This window comes from Oncorhynchus gorbuscha, linkage group LG17, assembly GCF_021184085.1.
Source record: "Oncorhynchus gorbuscha isolate QuinsamMale2020 ecotype Even-year linkage group LG17, OgorEven_v1.0, whole genome shotgun sequence".
In the NCBI taxonomy this organism is placed as follows: Eukaryota; Metazoa; Chordata; class Actinopteri; order Salmoniformes; family Salmonidae; genus Oncorhynchus; species Oncorhynchus gorbuscha.
The window spans coordinates 38,994,500-39,020,559 of record NC_060189.1 but is presented as its reverse complement, the minus strand read 5'-3'; the positions used below and the strand labels follow the sequence as shown (position 1 = coordinate 39,020,559).

The following is a 26,060-nucleotide window of genomic DNA, read 5'->3' as shown; positions in this document are numbered from 1 at the left end:
ACACCCATATACACACTGCTACAGTATGTTTTGGCCCAGAAACACGCTGCAGATGTAAGGTGATAGCTGGCTGTGAGGCGTGTTTGTCCGTAGCAGGACAGGCACAGCAGCTCTGTTCTGGCAGCGCAGGTTGGCCTTTATTGGGATGACCCGTGCACTGGAGTAGGTAGGTCTTCACAGGTCCAAAAAGTTTGCCAGTTCCAAAATGGACCTGGGGCTTTCCCACCTGGACCCAATATGCATAATCTTTTTAAATATAGAGACCCGTTCTGAATGGACCCGAGGACAACTAGACCCGTTCCGTATAGACCTGGTCAGAGCCAGACCTTGTCCGATCCGAGTGAAGAAAGGTATTTTTTAAAGCGACTGTTAACCAGAGCTGATAAGGCGCCAGAGGAGCGAGAGAGAGGAGCCACAGGGGAGGGACTGTACTCACTCGGGGAGCAGGGAGGACTGAGGGAGAGACGAGAGACAGCAACCAACCAAGCACACTCGGGCTATAGTAGACCAATAGCTGCCATAGCTAGGTTATTTATCATCAAATATGATTGCGTAGTACCTGTCGTGACTGCATCAAACCTGGAGAAACTAGTTAAGCTAGCTAGGCTAATTTCTACAATCTGCCTCCAGAAATAAAAAGCTTCTCCCAAGTGGGTGTGACACCTACTCCTATTGCTTACTGCGCTTCTGCTTGGATTCCACCTGGCGATCTGTTCACCGTCTGCCCTGGTCTGTCTCCCTCGGTCTGGTACAGGTACCTCCACCACATCCCGAGCGTTCGCTCGCCTCCAGCACACATGCACTATTGGGATGAGTGACTCTGAACTTACAATGGTCGTTATATGTTAAAAAACTTTCTTGTGCATTTTCCCATTTGCCTCATGACTCCTGCATACTTTTTTGACTGCAAACGTTCTTTCTTTACCCACCCATGGGACAGACTGTGTTTGTACCCACACTCGGGACTCTGACTCTCTGTTGGCCTCCCATCCTATTCTAACCACCTCTCGCTGACTTTGTATTCATGTTACCTGAATACAATGAAATTGCTGTAGAATATGATCTTGTTGGCATCTGATGCACCTTCAGATGTCATAAATCAATAGTGCAGAGCTCTCCCTGTCCTATGCCATGCGTTGATTGTATTACTGTTGATGATATCTGGAAATGTGGATGTACACCCTGGCCCATCTACTGTTGCTAGCCCCAATTCTGACTTGTGCTCTGATATCGGCTTCACTGATTTCTGCTCTCGTAAAAGCCTGGGTTTTCTGCACGTTAACACTAAACGTCTATTACCTAAAATGGATCAATTGAAAGTGTGTGTTCACAGCTCCTATCCAGATGTGTTAGTCATTACTGAGACATGGTTCAGAAAGAGTGTTTTGAATACTGATGTTAACCTTTCTGGTTATAACCTTTTTCAGAAAGACAGATCTTCCACAGGTGGTGGAGTTGCAATCTTTTTACCAAGGATCGCCATCAGTGCTCGGTTGTGTCCTCCAAGTCTGTCCCCAAACAATTTGATTTGCTGGTTTTAAGCATTAAACTTTCAAATAGCTCTTTGTTGACTGTTGCTGGGTGCTATCGTCCTCCATTAGCACCGGCCTGTACCCTACCTGCTCTAAGCTCTCTCCTGGCCCCTTACGCTAAGTTTGAATTTGTCCTGCTATGTGTCCTAAATTGGGACATGCTTAAACTACCTGACCAAGTCCTAAAGCAATGGGACTCCCTAAATCTTTCTCGGATTATCACCAATCCCACAAGGTATGACTCCAAAAACAGAAAAGACTACTCTCCTCGATGATATCCTCTCAAATAACACAAAAAATCATACAATGTGATTTTCTGGATTTTTGTTTTAGATTCCGTCTCTCACAGTTGAAGTGTACCTATGATAACAATTACAGACCTCTACATACTTTGTAAGTATGTAACGGCGTTCCTCGTTTGTTGAAAGAGAGTCGGACCGAAATGCAGTGTGGTGGTTACTCATGTCTTTAATAAATGAATCGCGATACATGAAATAACTTATACAAATACAAAACAACAAACGGAACGTGAAAACTAATTACAGCCTATCTGGTGAACACTACACAGAGACAGGAACAATCACCCACGAAATACACAGTGAACCCCGGCTGTCATGTTTTGTCATTGATTATCATGCCTTGTCCCTGTTCTTCTCCTTCTATTCGTTTCCCTCTGCTGGTCTTATTAGGTTCTTTCCCTCTTTCTATCCCTCTCTCTCCCCCTCCCTCTCTCACTCTCCCGCTCTCTCTTCTCTCTATCGTTCCGTTCCTGCTCCCAGCTGTTCCTATTCCCCTAATCAATCATTTAGTCTTCCCACACCTGTTCCCGATCCTTTTCCCTGATTAGAGTCCCTATTTCTCTCCTTGTTATTCGTTTCTGCCCTGTCGGTTCCTTGTCTAGAATTCACCGTACTGTGTTTGTGTATCGCCCTGTCGTGTCGTGTTTTCCTCAGATGCTGCGTGGTGAGCAGGTGTCTGAGTCTGTTTGGTTCAAGTGCCTTCCCGAGGCAACCTGCTGTTCACCTGCTGTTCAAGATCGAGTCTCCAGTTTGTCCTCGTCATTTCGAGTGAAAGTTGTGTTTTTTGATTGTATTTACTTTACTGGATTAAAGACTCTGTTTTCGCCAAGTCGCTTTTGGGTCCTCTTTCACCTGCATGACACCGGCTACCTAAATACGGTTCTCAATCAGAGACAACGAGAATCACCTGACTCTGATTGAGAACCGCCTCAGGCAGCCAAGCCTATGCAACACCCCTACTCAGCCGCAATCCCAATAACTACAAAACCCCAATACGAAATACCACAAAATAAACCCATGTCACACCCTGGCCTGACCAAATATATAACGAAACACAAAAACACTATGACCAAGGCGTGACAAAGTAGTTAAAACCTGCAAAATTGGCAGTGTATCAAATACTTGTTCTCCCCACTGTAGGTATCAGTCTGTTGTTTTCTGTAATGACCTTAGTGATCACTGTTTTACAGCTAGTGTTTGTAATGGCTGCTCAGTGAAATGACCTGTCCTGATTTAATGAGCAAGCCTTCCTTCATGAACTGGCCTCTGTAAAATGGTATAGAATCAGCTTGGACCTTCTTTTTAAAAATATTTTTAGTGGTATTGTGAATAAACACACCCCCATAAAGGAAATCAGACTTAAAAACAGGTTCAGCCCCTGTTTCAACCGTGAACTTGCAGAGTTACTCCACTTCAAGAATTGAATTTGGCCGAAGGGCTCGGCACACGCATACTCAAGCTGACCGGCTATTGTTCAGGCAAATGAGAAATAAGTGCACTCAGGCTATCCGGAAGGCCAAAGTTAGTTACTTTAAGGAGCAGTTCTCTCTTTGTGGGTCTAACCCCAAGAAGTTCTGGAAAACGTTTAAAGACCTGGAGAATAAACCCTCCTCACAGCTGCCCATGTCCCTTAAAGTTGATGATGTGGTTGTTACTGACAAGAAGCACATCACTTAGACATGCCTCCTTGCCCGTCCAACATTTCCTAATTTCCTACCCCTTCTAATGCGACTATCCCCGATCTCCATATTTTTTCCCCTTTCCCGCTACAAAATTTCTCCCTGCAGGCAGTCACTGAGTATGAGGTGCTAAAGGAACTCCTTAAACTAGACCCCCAAAAAACATCTGCGTCAGATGGTTTAGACCCTTTCTTCTTTAAGGTTGCTGCCCCTATGATCTCCAAGCCAATCTCCAACCTTTTTAACCTGTCTTTCTTTTCTGGGGAGGTTCCAATTGCTTGGAAGGCAGCCACAGTTGGTCCTTTATTTAAAGGGGGAGATAAAGCTGATCCTAACTGTTATAGGCCTATTTCTATTTTGCCCTGTTTATCAAAAGTGTTGGAAAAACTTGTCAATTGTCAACTGACTGGCTTTCTTGATGTCTAGTATTCTCTCGGGTATGCAATCTGGTTTCCGCTCGGGTTATGGAACCTTAAAGGTCCTCAATGACGTCACCATTGCCCTTGATTCTAAGCAATATTGTGCTGCTATTTTTATTGACTTGGTTCGCTAACTACCCCTCTCAAAGAGTGCCGTGTATAAAGTCCGGAAATCTGCTGTCTCAGCCACTGCCTGTCACCAAGGGAGTAACCCAAGGCTCGATCCTAGGCCCCATGCTCTTCTCAATTTACATCAACAACATAGCTCAGGCAGTAGGAAGCTCTCATCCATTTATATGCAGATGATACGTTCTTATACTCGGCTGGCCCCTCTCCGGATGTTGCGTTAAATGCTCTACAACAAAGCTTTCTTAGTGTCCAACAAGCTTTCTCTACCGTTAACCAATTCATTAATAAAAATAAGGAAAATGAAAATGCGTCGATCATTATTTTAATATGTTGTCCTCGAAGCCAGTGCATGCTCTTTCTCATCTTACAGTTGTGTGATAATGCCAGAGAAGCCGGTGTTTGTTTGATACATTGACACGGGTGTTGGCAAACCATGCCAATATATACTCCAAACACCGGCTTCGAGGACAACATATTCAAATAATGATTGACACATTTTCATTTTCCTTATTTTGATTAATGAATTTGTACTATTTCATCCTTCCACAAGATATAGTCCTGACGCAAATCTAGGGTTGCCAGAGACGCGACCCAGTTGTTTGTTCGTTTTGTTCTGTATCTATGGACGTGCCCCATTCAGTCATTCTAAATGTTCCATTGTCATACTGGCTTTTATTTCTTTCTTTCTTTATTTGGATACATCCATAACACCGAGCGAATGGGGAACGGTTTTGCCTGGCATAGAAAATGTGTTCTCTCGTTAGGACACTGTTGTTCAGAACAGCTAGCCAACATCACAGCTCACACAATAACTTCAAACTGATGCTGGAAAGACTGCAAACTAGCTGCACTTGCTTTCGTTTGACCTTTTTTCAATTGACATTTCTTTGTATATGTCCATGAAAATAATCTGTACGGACCCTTCCGGACAAGTCAGTTAAAATTACACATATCCAAGACCCGTGAAATCATATCAGATCCAACCCAGACCAGTGACATTCCGTGAAGACCTTCACACTGGAGTAAGCTCTGCAGGGTAGTAACTAGCTGGCACAGCCACAAAGTAATACAATCTCATTTTAAACCTAACCCTACACTAACCTTACACTGCTAACCTTATGCTAACCCTAACCTTAAATTAAGACCAAAAAGCACATTTTAGTTTACTTCACTTTTGACAATATATAGCACGTTTTGACATTGTCTCTGGCCCATCTAGTGGAAATGTCTCTGCCTCCAGGACAAGATTCACCCCAATAAACGTCAACCTGCTCTGGCATCCAGGCTCCTGTTTCAGTGCTGCTTCAGTGGCTCCGCTGCCTATGATGTAACTAGAGCCTTACCTCCGTATCTTTCTTTCACCACTAGCACACAGCCCGCTGGCCAACACTGGTCATGTGTCAATCCATGGGCTTTTAACAGTAAGCAGACATTACTTTTCTCTCTCAAGTGAAGCAGAAGTAGCCAGCACTGGGGCTGGTATAAATACTATACATGTCTATACCAGCTCTATTCTATCGTTTCTGAGTGGGATGGTTAGAAGATGGAGCGAGGCTTAGACAGGCTGAGGTGAAAGCCTCTTGGATGGCCTGAGCTGGCCTCTAATGAACCTGGGCTGGTCCCTGACCTCTGACTTCCCCTCATGTGGAACTGAGCTGCTATAGAAGAACTACAGACATCCAGATCAGCCTTAGCCCTGGCCTCATCCCTTGCCTCAACACGTGCACACACACGCAAACACAAACAGCACCAATCAATGTCCTAGCACCAAACAGCGTCCTAGTTTAGCAGGTTTAGAGTTAAGCCCTGGAGGCATAGCACTGCATTAGTTCCCTAAGAGAAGAGAATAGTGTGTGTGTGTGTGTGTGTGTGTGTGTGTGTGTGTGTGTGTGTGTGTGTGTGTGTGTGTGTGTGTGTGTGTGTGTGTGTGTGTGTGTGTGTGTGTGTGTGTGTGTGTGTGTGTGTGTGTGTGTGTGTGTGTGTGTGTGTGTGTGTGTGTGTGTGTGTGTGTGTGTGTGTGTGTGACTGCCTACAATAACAGCACAGCACTGTCATCCTCCATTATCATGACTAACACAACATCCATTTGGATTCTCAAATTTCACTTCACTGTGGGAAATTAAAGTGTTCAAACCAACCTTGAGGTGCAGCCAAAGTGCAAGATTCCCCCCAATGCAAATATGTTATTTTACCTTGGGGTGTGGACTAGAGGAGGACTAGTGGACTAGAGTCCGACAGATGTTACACTTGGGCTCCCGAGTGGCGCAGCGGTCTATGGCAATGCATCTCAGTGCGTCACTACAGACACCCTGGTTCGATTCCAGGCTGTATCACAACCGGCCGTCATTGGGAGTCCCATAGGGCAGCAGAAGACATTTCCCCAGCGTAGTCCAGGTTTGGCCGGTGTAGGCAGTCATTGTAAATAAGAATTTGTTCTTAACTGACTTGCCTAGTTAAATAAAGGTTACACGCACACTACTGCTGTTATAGAATACCCCTGAGAGACAGGTACTTACTAGAATCATCTAAGGACAAGGTAGCCTAGTTTCTTACTATGCATAGGGTCGTTACCTACCCATACAGTATTTTTTCAGCGAGAGAGAGAGAGAGATTAGGGTTTTTGCCTAACCCATATAGCATCCCTTCGCTCTGGAGAAGAGAAAGAGAGAAAGAATGAGAGTTAAGCTAACTTTGATTAGGATGCCAAAAGACGTCTCCTTATTTCTCGTTCTCCTGATGTTGAATATTAATAAAGGCTAATATTTATCAAATATGCAGTTCCTCATCACTTCTCTTTTACTTTGACTGGCTAAACTCGGGCTCAGTGCTGTACTGGTATGGCACCGACTCAATTATTCATTGGCTGAGAGAGGCAGTACAAATGGATTTAGATGCCACCATTGGCTGAGAGATGCAGAGCAAACTGAATCCAACGCAACCATTGGCTGAGCGGAAGATAAAACGATTATCAGACTGAGGGACATTTAAGTCATTTTGTGGACACTGTTATGCAGGGCAACTAGGGTTAAGTGCCTTGCTTTACAGCACATCGGCAGATTTTTCACCTTGTCAGCTCGGGAATCTCAAACCAGCAACCTTTCGCATTATCGTTCAGGTGTAACGTTTCATTTTATTTACCACACGTGTACTGTATGTTCCATCTCCCATCTGTTTGCATTCAACAACGGTCCCAAAAATGTTTTACGGGTATTTTTCCATATATAGACACATCCTATGTGTTTTAATCAAATCAACTATATGCATTGAGCTTGTCTGATGCTTTAAGCACACTGTTTGATGAAATAATGAAGGCAAATGGAGGGAGTCCAACCAGCAATTGATTTGATTGTGCCGCCTGACTCTTCCTGCAATGTTTTTTAAATTAGAAGAAAGAAAGACAGTGAGTGACTGTGTGAATAGCACTTCTCTCTCTCTCCTCCGTGCTGCAGTGACCACCACAGAACATCAGTGTGTATAGTGCTGTCCGTGTTGCTGAAGCTGCAACATAATTACAGACATTTCTGACTGAAAAGTTATATTACCGAAATCCCTATTCCCTCTACCCTTGCTCTCTTTACGTGACGCATGCACGTGATCAATAGGGCCTGAACTATAGCATATCATAATCACATCAACAAATTGGTTATAACAAACTCTGAACACCATAACACGTGACAGCAATATCGATGCAGAGGATATGACAAAAAAAATGAAACGGGAATGATTACTGGTTGCTCAGGAGGTAAAGGGGGAAGTCATATGTATGGAATAAATTTGACTAGTTGTAGAAAATGCTGGAGATCTAGAAAAAGAAGGGTAAGGAGAAAGCACTGCGTGCATATTATGTGTCCCAAACTGGTGCTGTAAGATTACAATAGAACTTTTCTGACCATTTTGAACAACACTAAAGAAATTATAAGCCTACCAGAGAGTCTGTTGTAATGTTTTTTTTTTGTACAGCCTTTATTTCAGCAAAGACGAAAAACAGTCGCATTCATTCGTGAATGCAATTTCTGAAATGGAACGGTTTAGGCCTATTTATTGTTTACGCCAACTATAAACTAATTTTAAACTAAAATGCTTGATAGTGTCATGCAGGTGAAAGAGGACCCAAACGCGACTTAACAGAAACAGAGTTTATTAATGCTCAAAACGGAATAACTGAAATCCTCTAGATTTGTAGAGGGGAAAACAACTGGAGAAGCGGCCACAGACTGCAGGTCGCTTCGGGTAGGCGCAGGCCGTAGTCGACTGAGACACCTGCTCACACGCAGCGTCTGATGAAGGCACAAAACACGACAGGACAGGGTGATACACAATCACGGCAAAAAAACACGACAGGACAGGGCGAAACGCAATCACAGCATGGTGAATACAATGTAAGGAACCGACGGCACAGGAACGGGACACAAAGGAATAAATAGGGACTCTAATCAGGGGAAAGGATCGGGAACAGGTGTGGGAAGACTAAATGATGATTAGGGGAATAGGAACAGCTGGGAGCAGGAACGGAACGATAGAGAGAAGAGAGAGCGAGAGAGTGAGAGAGGGAGGGGGAGAGAGAGGGATAGGAGGGAAAGAACCAAATAAGACCAGCAGAGGGAAACGAATAGCATGGGGAGCACAGGGACAAGACATGATAATAAATGACAAACATGACAGTACCCCCACTCACCGAGCGCCTCCTGGCGCTCTCGAGGAGGAACACTGGCAGCAACGGAGGAAATCATAGATCAAACGGTCCAGCACGTCCCGAGAAAGAACCCAACTCCTCTCCTCAGGACCGTAACGAAAAACGATAAAAAGGGAAACTAGGGTACTACTCTAAAAAAAAAATGAGAACTAGGGACAGACTGAGACACAGCAAGGGCAGGGACAAGAACAGGAGAGATGCGATGGCAGGGAACAGACTGAGACCCAGCAAGACCAGGAGCAGAAGCAGAAAAAAATTACCAGACTTCTTCTGCGCGCAGTCTGAACACGCAGCCACGAAACGGCGCGTGTCACGCTCCTGAGTCGGCCACCAAAAGCGCTGGCGAATTCCTCGAACACCGGGATGACCAGCTAACTTGGCAGAGTGAGCCCACTGAAGAACAGCCAGACGAGTGGAAACAGGAACGAAAAGGAGGTTACTAGGACAAGCGCGCGGCGACGCAGTGTGCGTGAGTGCTTGCTTAACCTGTCTTTCAATTCCCAGACTGTCAACCCGACAACACGCCCATAAGGAAGAATCCCCTCGAGATCAGTAGAAGCCACAGAAGAACTAAACAGACGGGATAAGGCATCAGGCTTGGTGTTCTTGCTACCCGGACGGTAAGAAATCACAAACTCGAAACGAGCGAAAAACAACGCCCAACGAGCTTGACGGGCATTAAGTCGTTTGGCAGAACGGATGTACTCAAGGTTCTTATGGTCTGTCCAAACGACAAAAGGAACGGTCGCCCCCTCCAACCACTGTCGCCATTCGCCTAGGGCTAAGCGGATGGCGAGCAGTTCACGGTTACCCACATCATAGTTGCGCTCAGATGGCGACAGGCGATGAGAAAAATAAGCGCAAGGATGAACCTTATCGTCAGACTGGAAGCGCTGGGATAGAATGGCTCCCACGCCTACCTCTGAAACGTCAACCTCGACAATAAATTGTCTAGTGACGTCAGGAGTAACGAGGATAGGAGCGGACGTAAAACGTTCTTTTAGAAGATCAAAAGCTCCCTGGGCGGAACCGGACCACTTAAAACACGTCTTGACAGAAGTAAGAGCTGTGAGAGGGGCAGCAACTTGACCGAAATTACGAATGAAACGCCGATAGAAATTAGCGAAACCTAAAAAGCGCTGCAACTCGACACGTGACCTTGGAACGGGCCAATCACTGACAGCTTGGACCTTAGCGGAATCCATCTGAATGCCTTCAGCGGAAATAACGGAACCGAGAAAAGTAACGGAGGAGACATGAAAAGAGCACTTCTCAGCCTTTACGTAGAGACAATTCTCTAAAAGGCGCTGTAGAACACGTCGAACGTGCTGAACATGAATCTCGAGTGACGGAGAAAAAATCAGGATATCGTCAAGATAGACAAAAACAAAAATGTTCAGCATGTCTCTCAGAACATCATTAACTAATGCCTGAAAAACAGCTGGCGCATTGGCGAGACCGAACGGCAGAACCCGGTACTCAAAATGCCCTAACGGAGTGTTAAACGCCGTTTTCCACTCGTCCCCCTCTCTGATGCGCACGAGATGGTAAGCGTTACGAAGGTCCAACTTAGTAAAGCACCTGGCTCCCTGCAGAATCTCGAAGGCTGATGACATAAGGGGAAGCGGATAACGATTCTTAACCGTTATGTCATTCAGCCCTCGATAATCCACGCAGGGCGCAGAGTACCGTCCTTCTTCTTAACAAAAAGAACCCCGCCCGGCCGGAGAAGAAGAAGGCACTATGGTACCGGCGTCAAGAGACACAGACAAATAATCCTCGAGAGCCTTACGTTCGGGAGCCGACAGAGAGTATAGTCTACCTCGAGGAGGCGTGGTCCCTGGAAGGAGATCAATACTACAATCATACGACCGGTGAGGAGGAAGGGAGTTGGCTCGGGACCGACTGAAGACCGTGCGCAGATCATGATATTCCTCCGGCACTCCTGTCAAATCGCCAGGTTCCTCCTGAGAAGTAGGGAGAGAAGAAACGGGAGGGAGGGCAGACATTAAACACTTCACATGACAAGAAACGTTCCAGGATAGGATAGAATTACTAGACCAATTAATAGAAGGATTATGACATACTAGCCAGGGATGACCCAAAACAACAGGTGTAAACGGTGAACGGAAAATCAAAAAGAAATAGTCTCACTGTGGTTACCAGATACTGTGAGAGTTAAAGGTAGTGTCTCAAATTTGATACTGGGAAGATGACTACCATCTAAGGCAAACATGGGCGTAGGGTTGTCTAATGGTCTGAAAGGAATGTTATGTTTCCGAACCCATGCTTCGTCCATGAAACAACCCTCAGCCCCAGAGTCAATCAAGGCACTGCATGTAGCACCCGAACCGGTCCAGCGTAGATGGACCGACATAGTAGTACAAGATCTAGATGAAGAGGACTGAGTAGTAGCGCTCACCAGTAGCCCTCCGCTTACTGATGGGCTCTGGCCTCTTACTGGACATGAATTAACAAAATGTCCAGCAACTCCGCAATAGAGGCACAGGCGGTTGGTGATCCTCCGTTCCCTCTCCTTATTCGAGATGCGAATCCCTCCCAGCTGCATGGGCTCAGTCTCAAAGCCAGAGGAGGGAGATGGTTGCGATGCGGAGCAGGGAAACACCGTTGATGCGAGCTCTCTTCCACGAGCCCGGTGACGAAGATCTACCCGTCGTTCTATGCGGATGGCGAGAGCAATCAAAGAGTCCACATCTGAAGGAACCTCCCGGGAGAGAATCTCATCCTTAACCACTGCGTGGAGTCCCTCCAGAAAACGAGCGAGCAGCGCCGGCTCGTTCCACTCACTAGAGGCAGCAAGAGTGCGAAACTCAATGGAATAATCCGTTATGGACCGTTCACCTTGGCATAAGGAAGCCAGGGCCCTAGAAGCCTCCCCACCAAAAACTGAACGGTCAAAAACCCGAATCATCTCCTCTTTAAAGTTCTGGAATCTGTTAGAGCAATCAGCCCTTGCCTCCCAGATAGCTGTGCCCCATTCTCGAGCCCGGCCAGTAAGGAGTGAAATGACGTAAGCAACCCGAGCTCTCTCTCTAGAGTATGTGTGGGGTTGGAGAGAGAACACAATCTCACACTGCGTGAGAAAGGAGCGGCACTCAGTGGGCTGCCCGGAGTAGCAAGGTGGGTTATTAACCCTGGGTTCTGGAGGCTCGGCAGGCCAGGGAGTAACAGGTGGCACGAGACGTAGACTCTGGAACTGTCCAGAGAGGTCGGAAACCTGAGCGGCCAGGTTCTCCACGGCATGGCGAGCAGCAGACAATTCCTGCTCGTGTCTGCCGAGCATGGCTCCTTGGATCTCGACGGCAGTGTAACGAGCGTCTGAAGTCGCTGGGTCCATTCCTTGGTCGGTTCCTTCTGTCATGCAGGTGAAAGAGGACCCAAACGCGACTTAACAGAAACAGAGTTTATTAATGCTCAAAACGGAATAACTGAAATCCTCTAGATTTGTAGAGGGGAAAACAACTGGAGAAGCGGCCACAGACTGCAGGTCGCTTCGGGTAGGCGCAGGCCGTACTGAGACACCTGCTCACACGCAGCGTCTGATGAAGGCACAAAACACGACAGGACAGGGTGATACACAATCACGGCAAAAACACGACAGGACAGGGCGAAACGCAATCACAGCATGGTGAATACAATGTAAGGAACCGACGGCACAGGAACGGGACACAAAGGAATAAATAGGGACTCTAATCAGGGGAAAGGATCGGGAACAGGTGTGGGAAGACTAAATGATGATTAGGGGAATAGGAACAGCTGGGAGCAGGAACGGAACGATAGAGAGAAGAGAGAGCGAGAGAGTGAGAGAGGGAGGGGGAGAGAGAGGGATAGGAGGGAAAGAACCAAATAAGACCAGCAGAGGGAAACGAATAGCATGGGGAGCACAGGGACAAGACATGATAATAAATGACAAACATGACAGATAGCCTAGGTCAGTACTAAAATATAGGCCTAAGTAAGTTACCATATTCAGACTAAACAGGAGGTGCTCTTAGGCCTCCAGCTCGATGGTGGTTATACAAGGCTGCTATACTAAGCCTATTAATGATAATGAGAGTTAAGCTAACTTTTGATTAGGGTGCCAAAAGACGCCTCCTTCCTTCTCGTTCTGATGATCATAATAATATTAGTAATAATAGTAATACTAACAATACGAAGGAGATCAAGGAAAGGGGGTGGTTATTATTATAAAGGTGCTCACAGAATCAGTAGACAATCAACCAAACACTCAAAAAGACAACAGAAGCAGGAACTGTCTTATTTTTGTAGATATACTTGTACAGTAAATTCATGTTTTACAAAGCCAGGCACATTTAACAGTTAGACTATTGATGATAGACCTAATTCAATTGGGGTGTCCTCTCTACTCACTTTTCTTAGACAATAAGGCATGGGTTGTTTTCTCGGGTTGTTCTCAACACCAATATGCTGGTTAACTTTGCTGTCACGCACATAGCAACGTGGTCTAGGAAAAAGCGGCAATTTAAACAGCGCATTGTGTAGGCCGCACTGATGCGTTTCAGCATCGCAGACAGCGACCGCTATCCAACAGCCTCCACAATGGATTAGTCCACTCAGACAGATGCGAATCAGACCGGTGTCTTTGCTACTGCTCGACTAAAGAAGTCTCAGTCGGCCAACAGCCTATGGACCAAACAATCGACCAGTCGACTAAATGGGGTCAGCCCTAGTTTGCCTATATAAATACCCTGCAGATTGTTCCAAACTGTCACAGATACAGAACATTCTGTTATTTGTGCTGTACTGTACAGACTAGCGTCTTGTCCAAGGGGTGTACTTGTACATGTGCTTGTATGAATTGTTAGATAATACTGCACTGTTGGACCTAGGAACACAAGCATTTCGCTACACCCACAATAGCATCTGCTAAATATGTATATATAAACATTTGATTTGACACCACGCCTCATGCTACAGGAACAGGAAATGGGCCGTTCTGAATGTCCGTGTAAAATGGCCACCAGTGAGCGAACAGTCGGTGTTCTTTCCTTTCCCCAGACAGTTGACTTTCATTCGGTCTACCATCATGGCCCATATAACAGCATATCATCTGTTGCTACTGGCCTGATATGGTTTATTACTGCCCTGTGGGTGGGTGGGTGTGTGTGTGTGTGCGTGCGTGCCGGCAATTGCCCGCCTTTGGCCATGGCTGTAAAAAATGAAAAACTGATAAATAAACGTGGACAGATTGACCGGGAGAAAAACACAACGGTAGGCAGGCGATCAGCGTATCACTGACCACTTTACAATGTGAGCTGGAGGCAGTATGCATTTTTAAAACATACTTAATTGTTTGAAACCTGAGTATTTCACTTCATAATATGAGGCATATCTTACCTTGCTTGTGGGACATATTGATACACCCGGGATCATTGGCGGCTAAATCATACATAGATGGCCGCTGTAGCCGTTGGCCTATAACTTCAATTGTCAACTTATTCAAATACACAAAGCCGAAAAAATGTAATTAGAAAATATACTGATGAGAATTCGGGTTCTTTCAATCGCAATCTCTCTACTCAGCGCATATGCCTCCCTTTCTATCTGTCTTGACTTAAGCTATTGCTAGTGAAGTGCAACATTGTATCAAATCAACTGGCTCAGGCAAGAAACTGTCTATAGGGAACTTGCAACATTGTATCAACTAGCCTATTCTGGGCCCTCAGAGTTTCCCAAACCGGGACAGACAACTGTTTTTGCTCAAGGGAAAGTTATTTTAAGACGTTTCCACTGGTTATATGGGATCATCAGACAATCATATTTTGCTCTTTCACACCGAGGCTTGGTGATTATCAACGGGAGGGGGAGGGGGTTGTTGGAAAGATTTTTCAAATAGGCCTCTACTGTGAGGAACTATTAGTCTATCATCCGCAAAGAATGACTTGAGAAGCTCAGCTTATTAGTGGTGGACATGGTGACTAAGACAACCAGAAATCAAGTGAGCACTTTCCTACATTTCTGCGCAGCAGGCCAGGTACTTCTATGCTTGCCCAGGCGCGCACACCCTCAACATTATCAGGACAGAGAAACCAGACCAACACTCACTGTTCACATGGGAGCACTCCAAATAAAAGGCAATGAATGGGGAAAAAAATGGACAACTCGTAAATGATGGTTATAAAGTAAACCCGGACTTGCTTCTCACAAGTGTAACGGGAACTCTGCAAACAACGAGTTCCACTCTGAGAATGAGAATGGTAAATGACTCTAGATCTAATTAGGCATACAGCGCATTAACAGAAATTAATGTAACCGAATGGTACGTTTGCTACTGGTGACATATATGTGATGGGGAATTCGTAAAACAGAAACAATCAAGCGGCAAACGATTCACATGAAACACTGAATGTGGAAGAATTGGTGGGAGACAGCTGAGTGCATTCTGGGGAGAGAAGTACCTGTTCTCTCTTCGTCACACTCTTCGTCCCTTCTTTTTTTGTCTTGACATCTTTTATTACACAGAAGACACATTATCTTCACACGTGTTTCCGATGCTTTTCACTGACAGCCGCAAGACAACAATCAGCTAGGCCTTTTTCCACGCACGGTGCTCATGAAAGACGACCTCATTATGCCATTTTTCTCCTGTCCTCTTGTTTTTCATCAACGTTCTTTCAATATCCTTCAGGTGCTGTTTTAGAATGGCCTTTAGAATGGCCTTTTTCCAGCGAATTGCATTTTGTTTTGTTGGATGCTTCATTACAGGAGTAGTATATTCTGTTCAGATTAACTCCCATCATCTAAATGGGATTTGTGTCATTCTGGGCGCCGTGGGTGGTTGGCCTAATGGGTTACACACCCCATGCATATGGGTACAGTATATTTCTTAAAATCTCCCTGGTCACATTGTTCAGCACCAACATGTTGTTGGTGGACGCCTTAAGCCTTAAGTAGCTTAAAGCAGTTATTTACCAGCAAACCAACAGCATTCAGGATTATAACTTTAGCTGGAATGGTATATAGGCACTAGGCCGGTGGTTGAGCGTTGATCATACAGGCCGAGCAGTGTTGGTGAGAGAGAGAGAGAGAGATGAGAGAGAGAGACGAGAGAGAGAGAGAGAGAGAGAGAGACTAGAGAGACTAGAAAGAGGAGAGAGAGACGAGAGAGAGATGAGAGAGAGAAACTAGAGAGAGAGACTAGAGAGAGACTACAGAGAGAGAGACTAGAGAGAGGAGAGAGACTAGAGAGAGAAAATAGAGAGAGAGACGAGAGAGAGAGAGACTAGAGGGAGAGAGACTAGAGAGAGAGAGGGACTAGAGAGAGGAGAGAGACGAGAGAGAGGAGATAGACTAGAGAGAGTCTAGAGACGAGAGAGAGACTAGAGAGAGAAAGACTAGAGAGAGAGAAGAGGGAGACTAGAGGAGAGAAAGACTAGAGAGAGAGAGAGACTAGAGAGAGAGACTAGAGAGAGAGACTAGAGAGAGAGAGACTAGAGAGAGAGACTAGAGAGAGAGACTAGGAAGAGAGAGAGAGACTAGAGAGAGAGAGAGACTAGAGAGAGAGACGAGAGAGAGAGAGACTAGAGAGACGAGAGAGAGGAGAGAGACTAGAAAGAGATGAGAGACGAGAGAGAGACGAGAGACTAGAGAGAGACGAGAGAGAGAGATGTGAGAAACATCTGAACATGACATTTTTAGTCAACACAGCTGTTATATTGTGTCAGTTGATTTGACTTTTTGTTTGTGAATTTCTAAGTTGATTAAACATCTTTGTTGAGTCAACGTAGGTACATAAGTATTGACAATTTGAAAAGTTGAAGTCATCTTAACCCTACACTTGTGGGAATTGGCCTATATGGGTAGGGCTAAATTGAAATGTTTCTTACAGAATACATATTAAATGCATATGCATAAGCATGGTACACTCTTAGAAAAAAGGGTTCCAAAAAGGTTATTTGGCTGTTCCCAAAGGAGAACCCTTTTTGGTTCCAGGTAGAAACCTTTCTGGTCCAGGTAGAGCCCTTTTGGTTCCAAAAGGGTTTTTACCTGCAACCAAAAAGGGTTCTTTAAAGTAGAAGTCGACCAATTATGATTTTTCAACGCCAATACCGATTATTGGAGGACCAAAAAAGCCGATACCGATTACTCGGCCGATTTAAAAGATATATTAAAATTACAACAATACTGAATGAACACTTATTTTAACTTAATATAATACATCAATAAAATCAATTTAGCATCAAGTAAATAATGAAACATGTTCAATTTGGTTTCAATAATGCAAAAACAAAGTGTTGGAGAAGAAAGTGCAATATGTGCTATGTAAGAAAGCTAACGTTTAAGTTCCTTGCTCAGAACATGAGAACATATGAAAGTTGGTGGTTCCTTTTAACATGAGTCTTCAATATTCCCAGGTAAGAAGTTTTAAGTTGTAGTTATTATAGGAATTATAGGACTATTTCCCTCTATACCATTTGTATTTCATTAACCTTTGACTATTGGATGTTCTTATAGGCACTTTAGTATTGCCAGAGTAACAGCATAGCTTCCGTCCCTCTCCTCGCTCCTACCTGGGCTCGTACCAGAAACACATCGACAACAGCCACACTCGAAGCAGCGTTACCCATGCAGAGCAAGGGGAATAACTACTAGAAGGCTCAGAGCAAGTGACGTTTGAAACGCTATTAGCACGCGCTAACAAGCTAGCCATTTCACTTCGGTTACACCAGCCTCATCTCGGGAGTTGATAGGCTTGAAGTCATAAACAGTGCAATGCTTGACGCACAACGAAGAGCTGCTGGCAAAACGTATGAAAGTGCTAAATTAATTGATTAATTTAATTAATGTTTACGCGCCTGCTTCTGCCTACCTCTGCTCAGTCAGATACGTAGATACTTGTATGCTTTTATGCTCAGTCAGATTATATGCAACGCAGGACACGCTAGATAATATCTAGTAATATCATCAACCATGTGTAGTTAACTAGTGATTATGATTGATTGTTTTTTATAAGATAAGTTTAATGCTAGCTAGCAACTTACCTTGGCTTATTGCATTCGTGCAACAGGCAGTCTCCTTGTGGAGTGCAACGAGAGAGAGGCAGGTCGTTATTGCGTTGGACTAGTTAACTGTAAGGTTGCAAGATTGGATCCCCCCGAGCTGACAAGGTGAAAATCTGTCGTTCTGCCCTTGAACAAGGCAGTTAACCCAAAGTTCCTAGGCCGTCATTGAAAATAAGAATGTGTTCTTTAACTGACTTGCCTAGTTAAATAAAGATTAAATAAAGGTATATAAAAAAATAAAAAATATCCGCGCCCAAAAATACAGACTTACGATTGTTATGAAAACTTGAAATCGGTCCTAATTAATCGGTCGACCTCTACTGTAAAGGGTTCTCCTATGGGGAGAGTCGAATAACCCTTTAAGGTTCTAGATAGCACCTTTTTTTCTAAGAGTGAAGCAATTGAAAGTGAACAGCTTGACGATTATGGGAAAAATGATTAGGCCAAAGTTGAGGACACAACAGTTCACCTGACACAATACTTCATCCAAACATTACACGGTTGATTTTATGTGCCTTTTTACATTAAATCACTGTACTATTCACTGCATTTGTTGATAACTGAATCTTAAAACACTCTGGGTACATTCAGTAACATGATAAAGTATCCCTGGAAAATGTGGGGTAGGAGCAACATTTTTTGATTACAAAGGTTTGTGTGAGAGGACGAACTGGTGTCTCCAACGTGGTCACACAACTCTCCAAAGTGATCACAGTTCCTAAGTCATTTCAATGCACTTTTCTGAACCAAATAAGAGTCTTCAACCACTGCAGTATCCCTGCTATCCCTGCACATTGCACATACAGTATGGTATTGGCACTGACCCTGGAACTGACCCTGTATATAGTTTACTGTGCTTGCTTTCTTGTGGTTCTTCTTATTTCTATTTCTCGTGTGTTTTTGTTCTACTTGACTTTAAAAAATATATATATATATATATATATATATATATATATATATATATATATATATATATATGTATAGTACTACCGATGTTGATTACTGTATTGTCGGGAAAGAGCACGAAAGCCATTTCACTGTACTTGAAACTTGACAGACAAGCAGGCAGCACTACGCAGCTGAAGGTCAGTCTGCTGATTAATTAATTGAGTCCGCCCTTTGTTCGCGCTCGCCCCAAACCACTGCTACAATCTATAATACATTGTATATTCTCCACACAGAAATCCATAACTAACTAGTCTCTTATGTATTCAGCCAGCCTGCCAGTCATTTGTAATGAAGGGATAAGTATTCTATATCCCCTGTAATGAACATAGAATATTCAGCCATATCCATTATCGTTGCTGAACCGTTCAACTCGTTGCTGGCCTGTGATGTCAAAAATGTGTGTGTCTGTGTGTGATCTCCCTGCCTGCTCTGAGACTGTGTGTGTGGCCAGGGTCCTGGGGGAGGAGTGTATGTATGTGAACAGAGCTGTGTCGGGGGGGGGGGGTCTCTCCTCAAATAGAGGGGAGGAGACCTCTATGCTGACATCCACACGCTCCTCCACATAACAATGGTTTAACCCAGTTTTATTATTAGACAAGGGAAGTACCGGTAGCCGCGTTTCTATTTTCAGTGTTCTCGCTCACAGGCAGTTAGCCGTTGGTTGTGCTCTAATCAGCGGTGGATTTTTTTTGTTGCGTTCGGTGGGTTTGTGTTAAGTTGACTGGTGCGTTTGTGGTGTGTAGAAGTGGGTTTGTGGTGTTTTCAGCCAGTTTGTTGATGTAATGCTGAGTGGCATGTGACGTTTGTTTACTGCTGTGTGGTGAATTCATATAGCGAGGGGCACCTGACTCTGGTTTATCACAGAGAAAGAGAGGACGGGTGGAGGAAGAAGATAAGGGCTCTCAGATTTTGTCAGTGACCAACCCTACTTTGTTTGCTCTTTGAACAGAGGGAAGTATTCTACAAGGCCACTTCATAGAGACCCAGAGAGACATCTGTCAATCAGTCAGTCAGGACTACAGAGACACAGAGGGTGACAGACCAGACTACCAGACCCAGGATCAGCACACGCCCAATCCAGCCTAGACCAGAGAGGACTCGGACATCCTAACTCCCTGGAGGAACCATAGCCATGCATTAACTAACCCCACCAACCCTACCTGAACTACCTCTCTCCATCTCCGTCCTCCCCCCCTCCCCCTACGCCCTCCGGCATTCTCACCATGCCTCAAGGCCTATTGTGACGGGAGTGCTGTTCACCCCCATCCCCCACCCCTCCACCCCAGCCCCAGAGGGGTGAAAGATGCGCCCATGGGCAGGTTCGTGGCGCTGGATCATGCTCGTGCTCCTGGCGTGGGGCACACTGCTGTTCTACATCGGAGGTCACCTTGTGAAGGACAGCGAGCACCCGGAGAGATCCAGCAGAGAGCTGTCCAAGATCCTGGCCAAGCTGGAGAGACTGAAACAGCAGAACGAGGACCTGAGACGCATGGCTGAGACACTCAGGTGAGACGCGTGGCCGGGACTAACTGACACACTGACTGGAGTTTGGCTCTCTCTCTGTTTCTGCCTCTTCCCCCTTGTCTTTGTCTCTACTCGTAGCTTTCTCTTTTTCTGTCTCTGTCTCTCTCACGTTCTGTCTCTCACTCTCTCGCCTCTCATTACTTCACAGCATATTATCTCACCCAATAATCCCAGGCAGCATTGGTAATCTGTATTCTTACATTACTGGATTTAGATGAAGTAGTCTTCAAGGTGTCAAGAGTATTTCCTCTGCTTCCTTACTTCACTGACCCTTTAATCCAAGTGTTGATCATCTGTGATCTTTACATTACCCTTCTTGGTTAGATTCTGTAGTCTAACTTTACATGTTTGTATGTTTCTGTAATTGTAATTTAAAAAACAAAAAAATAACATCTTTTATGGTTTGTCTGTAAGTTGTTACAGTCGGTCTGATATTTGCTGCTCTCTCGGTTTTGGTCCATGTCTCTCTTGAAAGAATAGATTGTATCTCAATGAGGCTAACCTGGGTAAATAAAATTTAAAAAACACTACATTACTGAAGTTCACTTCCAGGTTATGTGTGGACTTACATCAGAGTACTGCAGTATGTTTCCTCTCTCTTCAGCATCCTCTCTCACAAGCTGTTGGTGGTGGTCTGATCAGTGGTGGATTTTTGTTGTGTTCTGATGAGACGCGGGATAAAGTAGTCTAACGTCAAGAGTATTTCTTTTCCTTGCTGCCGTTTACTAAATCCATGTAATGTCGGTGCCTCTCATGGTAGCTATGGTGTAGTGTAAGATGGCGTGTTGTGATACGTGATGGACAGGGTGCCAACCTGGGCTGATGGGCTGTGTCTAAAGGCTGTGAGAAAAGCTATTATGTTATTGTGCTTGTCACATGCCGTATTCCGGCCCTCAAAACACTGGCGTGCCGATTTTGATTCAAGCCTGAAGCAACAGTCAAGAGTTGTGAAGTGATAGGGTCTGTCCTAATTTAACGTTTCTAAAGGTTGTTCAGAGTAAAGAAAAGATGTGCAGAAGTTGTTCTTACAGCGGGCGGATTTGAGACATATTCACACATGTACGCTCAAACTCATACACTGGCACGCTCACACACACACAGCCTCCCTCTCTTTTACTCTCTCACACTCCGTTGTATGTAGCCTGCTCTATTGAAGGAGAGCGAGAGCGTATCTAAACTAACTGATCTAAGGTCTGTTCTGTGTGTGTGTCACCTTTGGTAAAGGTTAGAATTGGGGTATGTAAACTGATCCTAGACCTGAGGAGCAGGTCCTACCCAGAGTCAGACATTACTGACCCCTGCTATATGTAGTGGTCAGCACTGGCCAATGGCCATGAGTAGGCCTCAGCTCACATTGTTAGCATTACTGCAGTGTTACTACAGTGTTACTGCGGCATTACTGCGGTGTGTTACTGCGGCGTTACTGCAGTGTTACTACGGCGTTACTACAGTGTTACTGCGGTGTTACTGCAGTGTTACTACGGTGTTACTGCGGTGTTACTGCAGTGTTACTACGGTATTACTGCGGTGTTACTGCAGTGTTACTACGGTGTTACTGCGGTGCTACTACGGTGTTACTGCAGTGTTACTGCGGCATTACTGCGGTGTTACTATGGTGTTACTGCGGTGTTACTGCGGTGTTACTACAGTGTTACTGCGGTGTTACTACGGTGTTACTGCGGTGTTACTACGGTATTACTGCGGTGTTATAGAGGTGTTACTGCGGCGTTACTAAGGTGTTACTGCGGTGCTACTACGGTGTTTTAGCGGTCTTACTGCGGCGTTACTGTGGTGTTACTGCAGTGTTACTACGGTGTTACTGCGGTGTTACTGCAGTGTTACTGCAGTGTTACTGCGGCGTTACTAAGGTGTTACTGCGGTGCTACTACGGTGTTTTAGCGGTCTTACTGCGGCGTTACTGTGGTGTTACTGCAGTGTTACTACGGTGTTACTGCTGTGTTACTGCGGTGTTACTGCGGTGTTATAGCGGTGTTACTGCGGCGTTACTGCGGCGTTACTTTGGTGTTACTGCAGTGTTACTACGGCGTTACTGCGGCGTTACTGCGGTGTTACTACAGTGTTACTATGGTGTTACTACAGTGTTACTACGACATTACTACGGTGTTACTACAGTGTTACTACGACATTACTACAGTGTTACTGCGGTGTTACTACTGTATTACTGCGGTGTTACTGCGGCGTTACTGCGGTGTTACTGCAGTGTTACTACAGTGTTACTATGGTGTTACTACAGTGTTACTACGACATTACTACGGTGTTACTACAGTGTTACTACGACATTACTACGGTGTTACTACAGTGTTACTGCGGCGTTACTACTGTATTACTGCGGTGTTACTACGGTGTTACTGCGGTGTTACTACAGTGTTACTACAGTGTTACTACGACATTACTACGGTGTTACTACAGTGTTACTGCGGTGTTACTACTGTATTACTGCGGTGTTACTACGGTGTTACTGCGGTGTTACTACAGTGTTACTACAGTGTTACTGCGGTGTTACTACAGTGATACGGTCCTTTCTCAAGTTCAACGGGTTTGAATATTATTTGCAGTGGCAATGGGGTGGTGTACAGTGTTGTGTCGACAGTGGGGTGGTGTACATGGTTGTGTCTACAGTGTTAATGGGGTGGTGGACAGGGTTGTGTCTACAGTGTTAATGGGGTGGTGTACACAGTGTTAATGGGGTGGTGGACAGGGTTGTGTCTACAGTGTTAATGGGGTGGTGACGGGGTTGTGTCCACAGTGTTAATGGGGTGGTGGACAGGGTTGTGTCTACAGTGTTAATGTGGGTGGTGTACAGGGTTGTGTCTACAGTGTTAACGGGGTGGTGTACAGGTTGTGTCTACAGTGTTAATGGGGTGGTGTACAGGGTTGTGTCTACAGTGTTAATGGGGTGGTGTACAGGGTCCATGCCCTGTGGTAATGGGGTGGTGTACAGGGTTGTGTCTACAGTGTTAATGGTGTGGTGTACAGGGTCCAGGTCTTGTGGTAATGGGGTGGTGTACATGGTTGTGTCTACATTGTTAATGGGGTGGTGTACAGGGTCCAGGCCCTGTGGTAATGGCTGCTCTGCTATGTGTGGAGGCCAGGCAGCATAATGAGAAGCAGCCAGTGAGACTTAAATCTGCGTCCCATTTTGCACCTTATTCCCTTCATAGTGCAATAGTTTTAACCAGGGCCCTATAAGGCTCTGGTCAAAAGTAGTGCACTATAAAGGGAATAGGGTGCCATTTGGGGTATAGACTGAGACTGCAGCAGTGTGCTGAGTCTCTCTGAGGAACTGCAGTAATGAGACTTCTGGCTGCACTGCTAACAGAGCTGTCTGAGTAGGACAGAGCGTGTGTGTGTCTGTGTGTGTGTGCATGTGTGTCTGTGTGTGTGTGTGCGTGTATGCGTGCGTGGTTTCACTATCCTTGCCGGTCCCCACAAGGAAAAGTGCCATTTTAGGTATAGGAGTTAGGTTTAGGATTAGGGTTAGGGTTAGGAGTTAGGGTTAGGTTAAGGGTTACTGTAACGACGTTCTTCGTTTGTCGAAAGAGGGTCGGACCGAAATGCAGCGTGGTGGTTACTCATGTCTTTAATAAATGAATCGCGATACATGAAATAACTTATACAAATACAAAACAACAAACGGAACGTGAAAACCTAATTACAGCATATCTGGTGAACACTACACAGAGACAGGAACAATCACCCACGAAATACACAGTGAAACCCCAGCTACCTAAATACGGTTCCCAATCAGAGACAATGAGAATCACCTGACTCTGATTGAGAACCGCCTCAGGCAGCCAACCTATGCTACACCCCTACTCAGCCGCAATCCCAATACCTACAAAACCCCCAATACGAAACACAACATTTAAACCCATGTCACACCCTGGCCTGACCAAATATATAACGAAAACACAAAACACTATGACCAAGGCGTGACAGTTACGGTTAGGAGTTAGGATTAGGGTTAGGAGTTAGGGTTAGGAGTTAGGGTTAAGGTTAGGATTAGAGGTCGACCGATTATGATTTTTCAACGCCGATACCAATGCCAATTATTGGATGGTCAAAAAAGTTGATACCGATTAATCGGCCGATTAATTTATTTATTTGTAATAATGACAATTACAACAATACTGAATGAACACTTATTTTAACTTAATATAATACATCTATAAAATACATTTAGCCTCAAATAAATAATGAAACATGTTCAATTTGGTTTAAATAATGCAAAAACAAAGTGTTGGAGAAGAAAGTAAAAGTGCTTTGTAAGAAAGCTAACGTTTAAGTTCCTTGCTCAGAACATGAGAACATATGAAAGCTGGTGGTTCCTTTTAACATGAGTCTTCAATATTCCCAGGTAAGAAGTTTTAGGTTGTAGTTATTATAGGAAATATAGTACTATTTCCCTCTATACCATTTGTATTTCATTAACCTTTGTTCTTATAGGCACTTTAGTATTGCCAGTGTAACTGTATAGCTTCCGTCCCTCTCCTCGCTCCTCCCTGGGCTCGATGCTAGTTAGCAATTTACCTTGGCTTACTGCATTTGTGTAACAGGCAGTCTCCTTGTGGAGTGCAACGAGAGAGAGGCAGGTCGTTATTGCGTTGGACTCGTTAACTTTAAGGTTGCAAGATTGGATCCCCTGAGCTGACAAGGTGAAAATCTGTCGTGTTGCCCTGAACGAGGCAGTTAACCCACCGGATTAGAGTTAGGGTTAGGAGTTAGGTTTAGGATTAGGATTAGGGTTAGGTTAAGGGTTAGGAGTTAGGGTTAGGAGTTAGGGTTAGGTTACGGGTTGCGGTTAGGTTAAGGGTTAGGAGTTAGGTTTAGGTTAAGGGTTAGGAGTTAGGGTAAGGTTTAGGGTTTGACGTTAGGTTAAGGATTTGGCGTTAGGGTTAGGTTAAGGGTTAGGTTAAGGGTTAGGTAAAGAGTTAGGAGTTAGGGTTAGGTTAAGGGTTAGGAGTGAGGGTTTAGGTTAAGGGTTAGGTTTAGGGTTTGACGTTAGGGTTAGGTTAAGGATTTGGCGTTACGGTTAGGTTAAAGGTTGTGTTAGGTTAAGGTTTAGGGTTTGGCGTTAGGGGTAGGTTAAGGGTTACGGTTAGGTAAGGGTTAAGTGTTAGGTTAAAGGTTTAGGGTTTGACGTTAGGGTTAGGTTAAGGATTTGGCTTTAGGGTTGGGTTAAGGGTTAGGAGTTAGGTTTAGAGTTTGGAGTTAGGTTAAGGGTTACGGTTTGGACTTAGGTTTAGAGTTTGGAGTTTAGGTTAAGGGTTACGGTTTGGACTTAGGTTTAGAGTTTGGAGTTTAGGTTAAGGGTTACGGTTAGGAGTTAGGGTTACGGTTAGGTTAGGGGTTATGGTAAGGGTTAGGAGTTAGGGTTAGGTTAAGGGTTATGGTCCGGCTTAGGTTAAGGGTTACGGTTAGGTTAAGGGTCAAGTGTTAGGTTAAGATTTAGGGTTTGGCATTAGGGTTAGGGTTAGGTTAAGGATTTGGCGTTAGGGTTAGGTTAAGGGTTACGGTTAGGTTAAGGGTTAGGTTAAGGTTTAGGGTTTGGTGTTAGGGTTAGGTTAAGGATTTAGAGTTAGGGTTAGGGTTACGTTAAGGGTTGTGTTTGGGGGTTACAAGAAATCAGATTAAGAATGGGAATCAATTGTTTGGTCCCCACAAGGATAGTAAAGCAAACGTATTTGTGTGTGTGCGTGCATTTTATATCTTTAAAGTGGGCGTTGGTTTGGTCTCTTGTAAGGGTTCATCTTTATTATATATTGACTCAAT

The 26,060-nt window shown here is 44.8% G+C and overlaps 1 protein-coding gene across 6 annotated transcripts in view; it reads left to right on the top strand.

Annotated features, from left to right (window-relative positions):
* The window catches only part of LOC124001310 (alpha-(1,6)-fucosyltransferase-like), a 111,962-nt gene that overhangs the window by 52,166 nt on the left and 33,736 nt on the right, over positions 1-26,060 (top strand). For all 6 annotated transcript variants that reach the window (XM_046308000.1, XM_046307996.1, XM_046308001.1 and 3 more), the window contains one exon: positions 19,693-20,249. In XM_046308000.1, the coding sequence (XP_046163956.1) occupies positions 20,047-20,249 (203 nt within the window). In that variant the 5' untranslated portion in view covers positions 19,693-20,046. The remainder of the gene's footprint in view (positions 1-19,692; positions 20,250-26,060) is intronic.